Source organism: Phyllopteryx taeniolatus, chromosome 3, assembly GCF_024500385.1.
Source record: "Phyllopteryx taeniolatus isolate TA_2022b chromosome 3, UOR_Ptae_1.2, whole genome shotgun sequence".
NCBI classification, from domain to species: Eukaryota; Metazoa; Chordata; class Actinopteri; order Syngnathiformes; family Syngnathidae; genus Phyllopteryx; species Phyllopteryx taeniolatus.
The window spans coordinates 19,441,042-19,456,271 of record NC_084504.1 but is presented as its reverse complement, the minus strand read 5'-3'; the positions used below and the strand labels follow the sequence as shown (position 1 = coordinate 19,456,271).

General features: G+C 40.8%; 1 protein-coding gene across 3 annotated transcripts in view; it reads right to left on the bottom strand.

The window, feature by feature from the left end:
* Positions 1-15,230, bottom strand: part of LOC133475048 (collagen alpha-1(XXVII) chain B-like) — a 69,778-nt gene that overhangs the window by 45,823 nt on the left and 8,725 nt on the right. For all 3 annotated transcript variants that reach the window (XM_061767359.1, XM_061767361.1, XM_061767360.1), the window contains 4 exons: positions 11,224-11,277; positions 6,792-6,845; positions 4,853-4,906; positions 3,144-3,197 (listed from right to left, as the gene is read on the bottom strand). In XM_061767359.1, coding sequence (XP_061623343.1) covers positions 3,144-3,197; positions 4,853-4,906; positions 6,792-6,845; positions 11,224-11,277 — 216 coding nt within the window. The remainder of the gene's footprint in view (positions 1-3,143; positions 3,198-4,852; positions 4,907-6,791; positions 6,846-11,223; positions 11,278-15,230) is intronic.

The following is a 15,230-nucleotide window of genomic DNA, read 5'->3' as shown; positions in this document are numbered from 1 at the left end:
TGTTGACAAAGCAGCATTTAAAGAAACGCTCCAGACTTTTAAAATGTATTACACATCTTCAATAAAAACAGGTAGTTTTGATCTACCTGTGTTGTCATTAATGTTGCTACTTGGCACTTTTTCTATCCAGCCATCCATCCATTTTTTGCACCGCTTATCCTCACTAGGGTCGCGGGCGTGCTGGAGCCTATCCCAGCTATCTTTCTAATCAACAGTAAACTTGATTGGCAGTATATTGCCTGTTAAGCATTTCTGTTTATATTTTTAGTTTTAGGTCTTCGAGATTTTTAACTATTCCATGAATTATTGTCCTAAAGAGCACCAAATTCATTTATTACTATTATTTTTTAATCTTTGGGTTACATGAAATATGTGCTGCTGGCTGGCTGGCTCCCCACGGTGCGCATTAACTGGGCCAGTCTGTCCATGATTCCCGGACTACTTTTTCCCCCCACCCCTGGCAAGTGATGGAATTTTTGTGACATTTGAATAAAAAGTGCTGAGTAAGGTTGTCTTTTTGGCTCCCGGGGCAGGAATATGACCCAGATGATTTGTAAAGGAGTTAGTTGCGTGCAGCTGGATGGAATGAAGTGTCGAGTGGCCTTGAGCTGAGCCAAGGGGATCGCATCTCTTTAATTCACTGGATGCAAAAGTGAATTTTAATACGCTATTTGCAGTCGCAGTATTAGTGCGCGTGAAAAGGTTTAACCCAGATGTGTCCGGATTTGAGCCAGACTGTCAGACAACGCCCAGCGAGAGATTACCATAAATGATCAGGAAGTAGATCAGTGTTTTCCCATGACTACATGTTCTATGACTCATGAGGAAAGATGCTGAGAGATGAGATTTCAGTCTGCATTAAATGATTGCATAACACATTATTTTAGATATGCGCTTTTTTGATTAACGCCATGTGAGTGTGTGTGCTTTTCCCGCAGACTCCCTTACCTTGCTGTGACCTTTTAGTATATTGATAAGGAATCTTTAGCCTCAAGGAGAATGAAGCTGTGCACGTAATAGCACATCAAAGCAAAAATAATATAGTTTCCCCCATTTGCTGTAGATCTCAGGAGATACTCTTGCTCCACGACTAAGTCAATTTAGGGTGGGTTCCTCCTTGGAAAGCGGATTCCGCCAGATGAATGTCAACAATTTTGGCATTCGGCGTCACAATATGGTTTTCTTGCTGTTGTTAAGAATCTTTATTAAAAACATCTGTGAAATGTTTTTTAAATTCGATTTATTTGGAGGCGGCACGGTGGACGACTGGTTAGAGCGTTTGCCTCACAGTTCTGAGGACCGGGGTTCAATCCCCGGCCCCGCCTGTGTGGAGTTTGCATGTTCTCCCCGTGCCTGCGTGGGTTTTCTCCGGGCACTCCGGTTTCCTCCCACATCCCAAAAACATGCATGAATTGGAGACTCTAAATTGCCCGTAGGTGGGAATGTGAATGCGAATGGTTGTTTGTTTGTATGTGCCCTGCGATTGGCTGGCAACCAGTTCAGGTTGTACCCCGCCTCCTGCCAGATGATAGCTGGGATTGGCTTCAGCACGCCCGCGACCCTAGTGAGGAGAAGCGGCTCAGAAAATGGATGGATGGATAGATTTATTTGGAGGTGAATTTCAACCTGGAGCCTCTGGGGTTCAAATGGGACTCTTGGGGCCCAAGGCTAAGAACATTACTTTCTTTGAGTTGGCCACCAATGGATCCAGAGGTAATTTAGCTAGCTAAATGAGCCCCATTTATATGATTTGGCACTGCATACGTAGAGAGCCTTTTATTAAGATGGTTATATAGTTGTTACAGTGAAATTGACCAATTTTAGAAGGGCACTTGTGTGGTTTTGTCTCTCCTTACAGTACACCATAGTTTTATTGGCATTTCAAGCTATTTGTCAAAGCACATCTGCATCACAGTCCTGAGGTTCTGGGTTTGAATCTGGGCTCCGGCCATCCTACGTTCTCCCTGTGCTGTTGTGGGTTTTCTTCGAGTGCTCTGGCTCCCCTTCCACATTCCAAAAACATGCATGTTAGGTTCATTGAAGACGCTCAATGATAACACAATACACACAGTCCTGTATTATGTTGCAATAGAAATGACCCAGGACAAACTACTACATGTGATCACATACAGTAATAAGCTGTTTTTCTTTCAACTTTTCTTTCGCCTATTGCCCAATGTTGTTTTTGTACTTTCTGTTTCATGTAACTGGCTACTCAAATGTTTGGAGTCATGTTTATTGTGACAGTAGCTTTTATACTGCATTCCATGTATAATCTTCCTGCAGTAATACTGTACAACAAAAAAAGAAGACTCCTGGTGTTTCCCAATGATTATTGCAGTATTATAGAACATTGCCACAACAGTGTTGATTTTAATCTTCAACCAGTCAATTTAACGCTTATAGTAAGATAGTGTAGCATAGCTCAATGCTTTCTGATGTACAGTATGTCCCATATTGCACGAAGTGCCTCAAAGCAGGTGTCAGTGTTTAGAACTTCCTTTACTATCCATTTGGGAAACAAATGAATGGATAACCTGTGGGAAAGGTTAGTGTTGGAAATCGCTTGGGCTGTGTGATTCCAGAAAGCGGAATATCAGGGTTTAGGGAAGAGTGCCAAGGCTATAATGCAAAGAACAAGGTCGTAAGGGGAAGGGTTCACTGCTCATCATCATCAATGTGACAGGTTGACATGTAGCATGTAAAGAATCACACACATGAGCAAAAGCGTGCAGGACGGCACTAAAACTGAACTGGTAACCTCTTTTGAGAGAGCGTGCGCTAATGTCACCAAGTCAAATGGAACGCTTCACTCCGTCAGCTTCAAATCTGACTTGCAGATGTACAAACTACAGTGAATCCAGAACACAGGTGTGCTCCTGGTATGCCTGCGTTCCATTCCAAGCAACAGCCTAACATCCACTTTTTGGCTTTGAAATATTGATTTCACATCAGGGCAGGGAGGGGGTGGAGGAGGACGAGGAGGAGGAGGAGCAGGGAGAAGGCTTGATATTCAAATGTCTGCTCAAAAGACACACAATATCACACACATGGTCCTGTAACATGTTACAGATGCCTTCGTGCCAGACTTAACTACATGTACAAACATAAACAGATCGTGAGACAAAACAGATGCATCCTACCTCTCGCCCATGTTGTCCAGGTGGTCCAGCAGGGCCTTTGACACCAGGTTCTCCCTAGAAGGACAAAGTGGGTCACATTCAATGTAAGCTGTGTTAGGCAAAAGTATTTAGCACTGTACCAACAGGAATTGAAAATGGTAGAATATATAGTTATACAGTGGTGCCTTTTGATACGAGTTGAATTGGTTCCGTGATCACCCTCATAACACAAAACACTTGTATCACAAGTCATCTGTCCTCATTGCAATGACTAGAAACGGTATTAATCTGTTCCAGCCACCCGAATAAAAAAAGAAAACGTTTAGTAATGGGATTTTTAACAAGAGGAATAACACTCAATAATATTTTACAAAGACAATTAAATACAATGTAAAGTACATGTTTTGCTTCAATTCAATGGACATTGTGCTGCTCCTTCTGGGGTAAGCGCCTTGACCACCTGGGGGCAGTATAATACAAACATCCAGATATTTATGGAGGTGGTCACAGCTTCTCAATTAGCTGCAATAATATTAGTCGTTCTTCACAGAGGATAAAGAATATATGCCTGTGGGTATTGATATTTTATGTCTGCATTTTGCTCTAAGGTTTGTTTTCAAATATCTGTTGCATGAGAGGTTTATAACACCATGGCACTGATCCTATTTGTTAGCCTGTGTATGGCATTTTGCATTGTTTGTTCGCCTTTCTAAGCGTTACTAAGGCAATAGTTATGTGGTTGTTTTAATTACACAACATCTAATTATCTTTGTTTTGTGTTTAGTTTGACAGAAAACGTCAACTCGGGGGTGAAACAGAAGAAGAATTGTTGACTATCTATCTGCCAAACTGCTGCTCATTGAGAAATTAGTTGATTTCACTGCCCCCATTCAGCACTCGTATGTCAGATTTTTACCTGTAAGCCAAAGCAAAAAATAAATAAATCCTCCGAACAGCGGTTCGTATCTCGAAAACCCGTAAGTCGGGTCACTTAAATCTTAAAGCACAACTTTACGGAGCTTCCCCCTTACAAAAGCTTCTACTCGTTTGAGAAGACTTTCTCTGAGATTTTGAAGTGTGTCTATGGGAAGTTTTGTCCTTTCATCCGAAAGGTGTTTGTTGGGGTTGAAGTACTGTACATCCAAGTGTGCCTTGGTGGACCTTGCTTTTGGTCATGCTGGAACATAAAAGGGTCTTGCCCACAAAGTTGCAAGCATACAATTGTCTAAACTGTCTAAGAAAGATGAACGATAAGAGATCTATAGTCCAACTGCTGACTGATCTCGTCTCTGGCCTTCCTGTGGTGTTCACTTGCATGGGTTTTCTTCGGATACGCCATCTTCCTCACACATTACAAAAACATGTTATTAAGTTAATGTAAGTGTGAATGCTTGTTTGTCTGTATGTGCACAGCTGTTGGTTGGCGACTAGTCCAGTCCATTCAACCCCAAGGTGTTTGATGGGGTTCAGGTCAGGGTTTAATGAAAGTTCTGCCACACCAAACTCATCTAAGCATGTCTTGATTTTAGTCATGCTTGTTACAGAAAAGGGCCTGTTGCAAGCATACAATTGTCCAAAATGTCTTAGTAAGATGCAAAATTATGATTCCAAGGGGTCTAGTCCAAATGCTGATTGGTTAATGAGTCAATGAGTGAATCAAGAAGTGTCTATATACAACAACGTATCTTAATGTCAGCAACTGACCAGTCACTTTCGAAGGAGGTACATACTTTTTGTCCTTGTGGGGCTTGGCCAAGAGACAGACCAGGATCACCCTTTTCTCCCTGCAAGAGAAAAACATTTAGTCGTTTTATACACTACACTGCAATTTCTCTACATCGGGAAAGCACTCACTCACTCCCAAGGCCCAGAGACACTTTGTTTGCATTTACGCTATCAGCAAGTAATGAGATCATCCTTCTTGTTGGTGTATTTACATGAGCGCGCGAGCCATTTATGCCCTCCAGGAACTCTGTTTACACCAAGACGTCAAGGAGTGACTGGAGAACATTCCTTTCCCTTTTCGGGCAGTGGGACTACTCGGTGCATTCTGGGTCAGCATGTTATGTCTAATCACACCAGCAAGAAGCCTGCACATTTTTACTGTAGAAGATCCATGGGGAAAAAGTGACATCACTGGCTTGGTTGCGGGGGTGGGGGTGGGGTATTGCATTTCGTCAACTTCTCTTTCAGGAGTACATGTGGCATCTTTGTCCCGAGCAGTTCAATCAAAAGTGGAACAATTTGACCCCGGCACTGTATCGCTTCCTTTGCATTTCTATGTCAGCCTAGACTTGGCCATGAAAAGTCTTTGTGGGAATTTTCTCCAGCCTGATTATTGCTTAACAGTTGGAGGAGCAGATCTTGAGCCAAGAGAAACAACATACATACATGATAGAGTGGTTTTTATTTCCACTGGATCATCAAAGATTTCAGCGCAAAATGTGGTGACTTCTTTTTAAACGCTTAATGCAACTGTACCCTCCAGGCGTTATTTATCTCAATTTTGTTCTCCATGTCAAATGAAATGGTCAGACAGTTCTCAGTAGTGAGTGACTGAACATGGTCTTGTCGCAATTTATCATCATTAAAACCAGATCAGATAACACATGCAAAACAAACCTCAACTAACTCACAATACGCTCTTCGGTTGGAAGTAAGCGGGTTTGGTTCTACTGGCGTGATGGCAAGCGTTGATGACCATGGTGGAATATGCGGTGGAAAATGAATGTATTTTAATGGGTTTACCTGACATACAAACACCTATCATTCAAGGAAAGTATAACATACACAAGTCCCCCGTGACATCAGCTTGACATATTATTCTTAGCAAGCAGCTCTCAACATATCAAAGCTGCAACACATGCTGATGTCAAGCAATTGTAAATTAGTCTGGGCGCACTTGACACTGCTTGCTTCACCCGAAAGGAAACAAGAGGCTTTTTAAGAGGTGAGAAGAGTTGCTCATTGTTGAGGATTTGACCTCAGTAAGAAAAGGTGAACTCAACAAGTACTGTAAAAAAATACACGTGTGATCGTACTCTCACCAAAACAGTACCTATAAGTGATTGTGAGGCGTCTTTTTGGTTCACATCCCGTAAATGCTGAAAGGCTTTGCTCCACTGTAAAATTCTGGTATTAGCACATTTTCCAACGACTTTAATTGAATCGACAACTGAGCTTCCAGATCGTTCAAGGATCCCATGCCCAACATGCATCAAATGGCTTGTTCCTGTTGTTGTTTTGCTGTTTGGTGGGGAATAACAGGAAGATTTGTAGTCTTTCTAAAATACGCATTACAAGTAGGCGTGGGTCGATAAGGTCAATGTTTACTTACTGGTCTCCAACCATCTATGCTGATAGACACCGGCAACAAGGTCATAATGTTGTGTTTAGAATCCTTAAGTGATAGTATTGATTAGCACCCGAAGCACCATCCATCCAATTCCTACACTGATTTTTCTGTTCAGAGTTATGGGGAATCTGGAGTATATCCCAGCTGACTGGACTGGTCAATTCCCACTTAATCACGTGGCAACTGAAAAGAATCTATCCCAAGCCGCCCGCATGAAAATCAGCCATACGAACCACATTACAGTACTACCAATGACTGTGTACTTTTTGGTCTTTGGCCTTTTTTAATAAAATATGTAAAACACTATGCTATACCTTCAATCCAGGTGGTCCGGGTCGACCCGGGTTTCCGTGTGGGCCAATTGGTCCCTGAAACCAGAAACATGTAATTAGGAATGACAAGTAGAGGTCATAATTCATAAATGAGCAGGACTCTGCAGAGAGGGGAAAGTGGAAGACGCTGTATACAGGGTGTCCTAGGTTTACGATGCTCCCGACATACACGGTTTTGAGGTTATGGACACTGCACGTCTTGCTCCCACCAAACTTCAGTTGTAAAGCCGGGTTCATGACCCTTGTCCTGCATGCTTCTTCTCCTGTCCATGTCTATCTTGTCCTGTCCTTCCCTCACAGGGTGTAGCACTACTGCCCCATACAACACTCATATCTAATGTGTGATTGTTCTAGGTATGTAATGATTTACTTTTCTCATCTTGTTTACTATTAGTACACTTTTCTTTTGTCATTGTTTCTCACTCCCCTCTAGAAACTTTGTTCTGTTCGACTGATCGACTGATTCTCAATAAATATAAATTATAATACTAAGAAACCACAACTTAAAAACTCCACTGTGACACAGTAAAACTGTTCCGGCATAAAAGGGATACAGATCCTCCATTCTGCTTGACCAAACAGCCGAACAGGACAAAAAAAAAAGGGCGGGGGGAAATATGCTAATAAAGTTGCACAAAAGAGAGGCCACTGTTATTATCAGAATCATCTTTATTTTGCCAAGTATGTCCAAAAAACACACAAGGAATGTGTCTCTGGTAGTTGGAGCCACTCTAGTATGACAAGAGACAGTCAATTGACAGAGAATACTTTTGAGACATAAAGACAATGAGAAAAATACGGAGCAATAAAAGGTCACAGTCACACACACGATCTATTATTTTGTGCAACAAAAAAAAAAAGAATGTTAAAAAAACAGTGGTTCATTTATTTTTGCAACTGTATGACTGTCAAATTTTACATAATACATTACTTGTATAGTTAATACAGGTTTGATGATCACAACAGTTTGACTGTTTCTATTATCTTCTGCATTATTCCGTGTGGGGAAAACGGTTACAACAAATCATCCGTATTGTCCAGTATCCCAAAATGGCCCTTAAAGTTCCACTATATACAGTCTGACTATTAACACGTGCACACATGTTCCTTCCTTTCCACCGGCTGTCTGATGTCCGGGGCACGGCCCCTGGGTCCCTCTGTGTTTAGGTGCTCTGTGAGCCCTCATGAGTCTCCTACATGTGTCTCCTGCCTCCGCACGTAATGTGGGTTATTTTCCTTTCCCCTGCACTTTTCCACTGGTAAATGGGGTCTCATGATGTGAAGGCCGCTCATCCATCACATCATATCGCCCCCTCCTCTAGTTGCTTTGTGCCATAAACTGTAGGCATGTGATTTAAAACCTTCTCAGTTGTAATTCTTTGAGCAAATCCATGCCAATTTTTTTTTTTATTATAATTTTTTTTAGTATTTATTATTTATTTATTTTACGAAAGCAAGTCAGACCAGGTGGGCAGAAGTGGAAATATACGTTACCGTTGACGGGATCATAAATTAAGGCAAAGTACAAAGAGGGGCTGCTAGGAAAAGTAAAGCAACATGAGGGATCCTAGTGTTCAAGAAGTGCTGAGAAGGCATAATCTTGAGCATTAAAATATGTTCAAACGCCTGAACAGGAAGCCACTGTATCTTCTGCCCATTCTTTGACTTATTCAGGACTCCCAGAGGTTGTGAAGCCCTCCGCACCGGAAGTGAAAGAAAGGGATCAGATTCCACCTGGGTGATCCTTTCCACATCTCTGTTTTTTATCTGACTTCACTTGTCAGCTTGTGGGGGAGAAGTCAAAGAGCCTCCTGCCCCCCACCCCCTCTCCAGCCCGCCCTCCAGAAAAAAAGGACCCCCACCTCCGCCCCTCCAGCCCCCTCTTCAGAAAAAAGGACCCCCACCCTTCTTCCCCCTTGCAGGCGCTGGACATATGGAGACACTTAACAGAAGCTCATCCATAGATTTTCATTTCAGTGAATTCCCCCGTTTTTATGCTCCAGATTAAAACGTATGGAAGTCATTATTGTCAGATATGGAGCGAAGAAAGGGCGGTACAAATTAATGATTTTGCTGCAGCCTCTTGTGATGACTAAAACTTGAGCTTGCAATGGAGAGACATTAAGCACAAATGTCCACAGGTAACCAAACACACGCACACCTGACACCTTCAGACGGAGGCAAGCACATTTACTATATTATGTGTCAATGACTTTTACAGGAGAGACTACTGTTTTTAGTACACAACAGACCCACTAACACCTTCACCGTGCTTTTACTCTGATGATTCTAATTCATGTAAAAGGAAAAAAAAAATATTCCTACAGACCTACACTGCTAATTTGGTGATAATTCATATATAACTGTTTTCTTCTGGCAGCATAATACTGTATAATTTACAACATACAGATATTTTTCCATCATCGCATATTATCTTTCTGCAGAGAACTACACTCAAAATCATTTGAAACCCTATGGTAAGTAGTAAACAGTTTGCGATGAACTAACAAAACAAGACAATTTAAAATGTTCAACACAAGCTATTATTCCAAGCAAGCACCATTGAAAGAGCCTTTTCAAGTCGTTTTATCGGTTCATTGCAAATCTATTGAAAATGTGTACATGTTCCAAACGTAATTTGCAAAGGGTGTTGAATAGTTTTGTCACGGTATGAATTGTTAATATTGACATTCCTTCCTTCATACTTGGGTTCATATTTCGCTTTTTACTGCTGCAATGAGAATTTGCAATCATCCATTCATTTTGTATAGTGTGTTTCCACATTAGAGTAACAGATGATATGGAGCTGTTCCCAGTTGACTTTGAGAGAGAGGCGGAGTACACGGGGCAATTCACAGTAATTAAAAAAAAAGATATTTAAGTTATACAAAGTGGCTATAGGATGACAATAGTTTAAAATGTTTTGTTTTGCTCACTTTGATGTTTTCAAGCGTGCTCTGTGATTGACTGGCGACCAGAGCACGGTGTAGTCCGCCTTTCACCCGAAGTCTGTTGGGATAGGCTAAACCAGGGATCTTCAATAAAAATTCGGAGGGGTCCGATTGCAAGGGATTTCTCAGAGCTAAAAGAAAGAAAAATGGTTGGATGGATGTTTGCAAATGTGTTAAATGTAATTACACACAGTTTCCATTCCAATAAATGTGTAATTTTAGTGTTACTGATGATGATTTTTTTTTTTCCCCCCATGAGTAGACTTTTTGTGTTACTGCAAGGTAATTAATTCTAATCTTGCCTATTTCTCTCTAATCCCGCAAAGTATCTGGGGAAATTTCTGCCAGTTCATGAAAACAGTCAGTAATACTCCAAGTGTCAGTGGCCTACATTTGGGTCTCCGGTGCTGACTGATGAATGAACCTCAAAGTGGTTGGTGTGCTACTGCAAAGACCCGCTGAGCTCCAGCCAGGGTCTTTAAATGCTTTTAATATGATGGGGACAAAGACTTCTTTCTTTGCTGTTTAAAGGGATTGGGCTGCAACAAGCCAGCTCCTCTGACGTCCAACATAGCACAGTCTCATGGGCAGGTGGAGTACACCCCCCGACCCCCCAGCCCTCATCCAATACCACAAGAAGGACTCAAAGGTTATACAGCAGCTCTGTAAAAGACCATTGCACCATTTCTTTCTGGTATAATGAGATCAGATGTAGTTACTCATTTGCCCATTGTTTTATTAGTTAGCAGGCCGTGAACAAACAGTTGCCAGTTTGTATCCTGGAAACCAGTGTGGTTCCATTGATGACATACTGGAGTGACTCAAAGTACGACTATAAATTGCGGTACCAACACTCCTCTGGGGTTCCAAGCCAAATATTTATGTTCTTCCCGGACCACCTTGATCTTGACTAGGGAATTTAACGATACCGATTCCATTATCGATATTGCATATCGGTAAGATTTCTTTTCGATTTGGTCATATTCTCATCATTTCATTGTATGATATGATCATACAAAAGATGTTACTGCACAGTGCTGTGCGATATGGAAAACATATTAAAAACTGATATAAGTAATTTTATATCCAGTTAATGATGCACAGTATATCCTAATCGATATAGTATTTTCCCCCTACATTTACATGAAATTAATGGCAATATTCTCAGCTCTTTTCTCAATTTATTTACAGTATAAAATACATATTTTATTTAGAAAAACAATTACATGGATAAAAGATAAATCAAAAATACTCCCAAACTCATTTTATCTTGCAGCACAACATCCAGCGTTGTCCTACCCAAGGCTTGAACACACATTATCACTGACCCCCGGGTTGAGAATGAGTGCGCTAACCAGGCTAAGAGCCCGGGCTGCTAACCCATCAGCTTCTACTACTCCTAAGGTTCTTGAGAGTCTTGAGAGAAAAAAGTGAGGAAAAGTGAGTGAGGACAATTCACTCACCAATGGACCTCGCTTCCCTGGTTTTCCTGGTAATCCTGGAAGTCCTTGAAAGCCCTGGAAAGAATGATGTCAGATTATATACAGTATATTTCATCTTTATGAGTCTATAAATGCACATGTAAAATGATGTAACAACAGGTGTATATTCATGTCAGATTTTTAATGAAGGTCACATAAGATATTAACAGCTATTGAAATGCTATTACGTACCAGACGGTAAAACCTTGGGTGAGTGAAATACTGGCAGGCCAGAAAATGTCTTATTAAGGGTGCAAGTGACCCTTGCAAAGCCAATATTCCTCAAGCTAGTAAAGTCACTTGTGACATAGAGAACGGGCAAGGCGACACGCTTTAATGAAGGCCATTGCCGAGCTTTAAAACAATTTCATACATGGATTAGCAAGGCTCGGAAAGGTCAAAACTAATGAGGGATCTGAGGTACATGAGCTCACTAGAGATGTTAGCAGTGTTGGTTAGTTTCCCCATGGTGCCAGCAAAAACAAGATCAAGCTTGTTCTCACGAGAATATACGGTAGTAGGAATTTGTACTTAATGTAATAATACACTTAGTGGAAAAGCAGAAACATTTGTTGTGTTGTTTAAAAGTGCTGATGTGGGAAAAGGGATTTTATGGAAATAATATTATCTTCATAACCACCCGCTATGAAATGAATGTATTTAAGAACAGCTTAGTGTTTAGTTGCATCCATTAATTTTCTACAGTATATCTCTTGTCCTCATTTGGTCATGAGTGAGCTGGAGCCTATCCCAGCTGTCTTGGAGCCTGATGACACCCTGCACTGGTAGCCAGTCAATCACACGCTACATAGAGCACAGACAAACAACCATTTACACTCACATTCATACCTATGGATGATTGAGTCTTCAATTAACCTCAAATGCATGTTTTTGGAATGCCGGAATACCCACAGAAAACCCACGCAAGCACATGCAAAGTCCAAATAGGAAGGAGGCCTAGAACTGTAAATTGGACATGCTAACCACTCTCCGACCGTGCTGTCCTACCAGAGAACCTCTTAATAAATAGAGGTATAACAGTTTGAGTTTGTCCATTTGAAATCAACTTATTGTAATTATTAGTCATTCAAAGCCCTTACAGGTCGCGTACAGCTGCACTTTTTACAGAAGTGGGTAGAGTAGCCAAATATTGTACTCAAGTAAGAATACTGTTACTTTAGAATAAGATGACTCAAGTAAAAGTAAAAAGTAGCCCCCCAAATGTTTACTTGAGTAAGAGTAAAAAAGTATTCAGTCAAAAACCTACTCAAGTAAAGAGTAACTTGTGAGCAACTTTTTATTTATTAAAAAAATAATTATTAAAAAAATCAGAGCACGAACGTCAAATAAAATGAAAAAATATTAAAGCATGGGAATCCCCACACACTTGCCACTATTTCAGTTTTTAACTGCCCAAAAACCAACAACACATGCATTGGGCCCTACAGAAACATTATTTGCTTTATTCGCTTAAATTACTTCATGAATAAGCTGCTTGCTGACCACACTTGAAAGAGTGTGTGTGTGTCTGTGTGTGCCTGTGTGTGTGTGTGTCTGTGTGTGCCTGTGTGTGTGTGTGAGAAAGAGAGCGAGAGAGAGAAACATCTACAACTTAACCCGAGGTGTAAGAGCTCCATGACAAAGCTGTTGTTTTTCAGAGTCTGTAAAGTAAACACTTGTGCGGGTGTTTATTTTTTTCCCTAAAATGAGTGACTTTGGCCCACGAAGGGTTCGTGTGCGGTCATGTGACTACCTTGTGCCGTCAGATGGTAAATTGGAGACAAATGACACGAGGGATCATGTTGGATTGACGCAACAGCGCCCTATGTGGAAGTCGATGATGAAGTCTAAAAATAGATTGCATGCATAATAATGGATAAATAAAAGTAGTGAGCAGCATGTCGATCATTGTAATGGAGTAAAAGTATCAATTCTTCTTCACATAAATACTCAAGTAAAAGTAAAAAGTATGGTTCATTCAAACTACTCTCACAAGTACAATTTATCCAAAATTTGGCTTGAGTAAATGTAACGGAGTAAATGTAGCGCAATACTACCCACCTCAGATTTTTTTCCATCTGAATAAGTTATGTAAAGGCTTCCAGTGAGACTCATTAAGGCCCAAGGTCATGGGTGAAATTACATATAATTGGTTTAATCTTGCTAAGATTCGTGTCAACGAAATAGCGAATGCAAATGTAAAAACTGTGACTTCTAAGAGTCATGGCTCATGCTCTTCTGTAAACTTGGAATACATTTACATGACAAATGTAAAGAGGGAAAGTTTTTTTTTTCTTTGCGTTTTTGCTGTTTCGCTACAGCAGACAAAAATGACTGAAAATTCTGTAATCAGCATGCCAGGCCATGAGGTGGTGATGTCACTTTGTAAAGGAAAAAGTACCCATAGCATCTGTTTGACATCTTTTAATTTTAAATACACTTTTTCTCCATACATGTGATTTGTAGGCAAAGACTTAGTAAGAAATGTAATTATAATTAAAATCAGCAGTGGAGGCGTTGTTTTTAAAAAACTTCCACTTTGAACCCCGTATTCAAATGTTTGTATTTTAAGGCTCTAAAAAAAATAATGCCTATCCTAGCTGACTGGGCGAGAGGCGAGTACACGCTGGACTTTTCACCAGTCTATCAAAAAATCCACGTAAACATGGGGGGAGAGCATGCAAACTGATTCAAACCCAACTTCAAAACTGTGAGGCAGACATACTAACCACTAGGTGCTGATTATGTAATCACGGTTAGAAAATCAAAATTGGTTAACAGTGACTTTCCAAGTTATTTTCACTTAGTACTCTTGAATTTCTCCTCTTATCTTGACAGGATTGCAACTATTTACTGTAGAATATTGATAACTAAAAAATGAATGAATGGAGCATAGCAGTGCTACTCCAGCTAGACTGGTGAAAGCTGAAGAATTTGTGGAAAAGCTGAAACGCATGTAAATTATTTTCTTTTTTTTAATTTGCAACCTGTGAAATAGATACCATGTCTTTAATAGACTTAGTGAAGAAAGTAGTACAGTTGCCATGGAAATCTGTGTAAAAGATGTAAAAGCAGACATAAGCAAGTTACGCAGTCATGCGAATTATCGGGAACATGACCTTCACCACCCAAGTGATTGGCAGCAATTTCTGCTCTCGTAGAGATTGTCTGAGTGGCTCACAGAGTTGCGGTTTCCTTCATAACCACAGCAGGAAAGATTTATTTCAGAACTTTTTTTTGGTTGGGTCACATGTGCTAATGCATGGTCAGTCTTTTCAACAATGGAAAATGTGTGTAAGCATTTTGTGTTCCGCGGAGAGACAGCGAACAAGACTGCAGTGATCTTATTAACGTCAAGGGGAAACATGCTGACGCGGCTAACTGCTAACACTGCAAAGCTATGCAGAAAGGAAAGTCAGTATTAAAGGATACTTATATTTATTCAACTTAATATGCTAAGTAATATTGTTTAATATCAAACCTGTGACTGAAAAATGTCCATAGAGTCTGTAGTTACAAAAATGTGAGCACTGGAGGCTAAATCAATGTTTTACGTATATGCTAAAGCTAGCTAAACATGAATCAAGGGCTGGGATGGCGGCGTAGAACTAAAAACACACCAACTACTTTTTGGTCACTAAATGATTATAAAACAGATAAAAAATCATCCATCCATCCATCCATTTTCTGAGCCGCTTCTCCTCACTCGGATCGCGGGCGTGCTGGAGCCTATCCCAGCTATCATCGGGCAGGAGGCGGGGTAGACCCTGAACTGGTTGCCAGTCAATCGCAGGACACATAGAAACAAACAACCATTTGCACTCACAGTCACACCTACGGACAATTTAGAGTCTCCAATTAATGCATGTTTTTGGGATGTGGGAGGAAACCAGAGTGCCCGGAGAAAACCCACGCAGGCACGGGGAGAACATGCAAACTCCACACAGGCGGGGCCGGGGATTGAACCCGGGTCCTCAGAACTGTGAGGC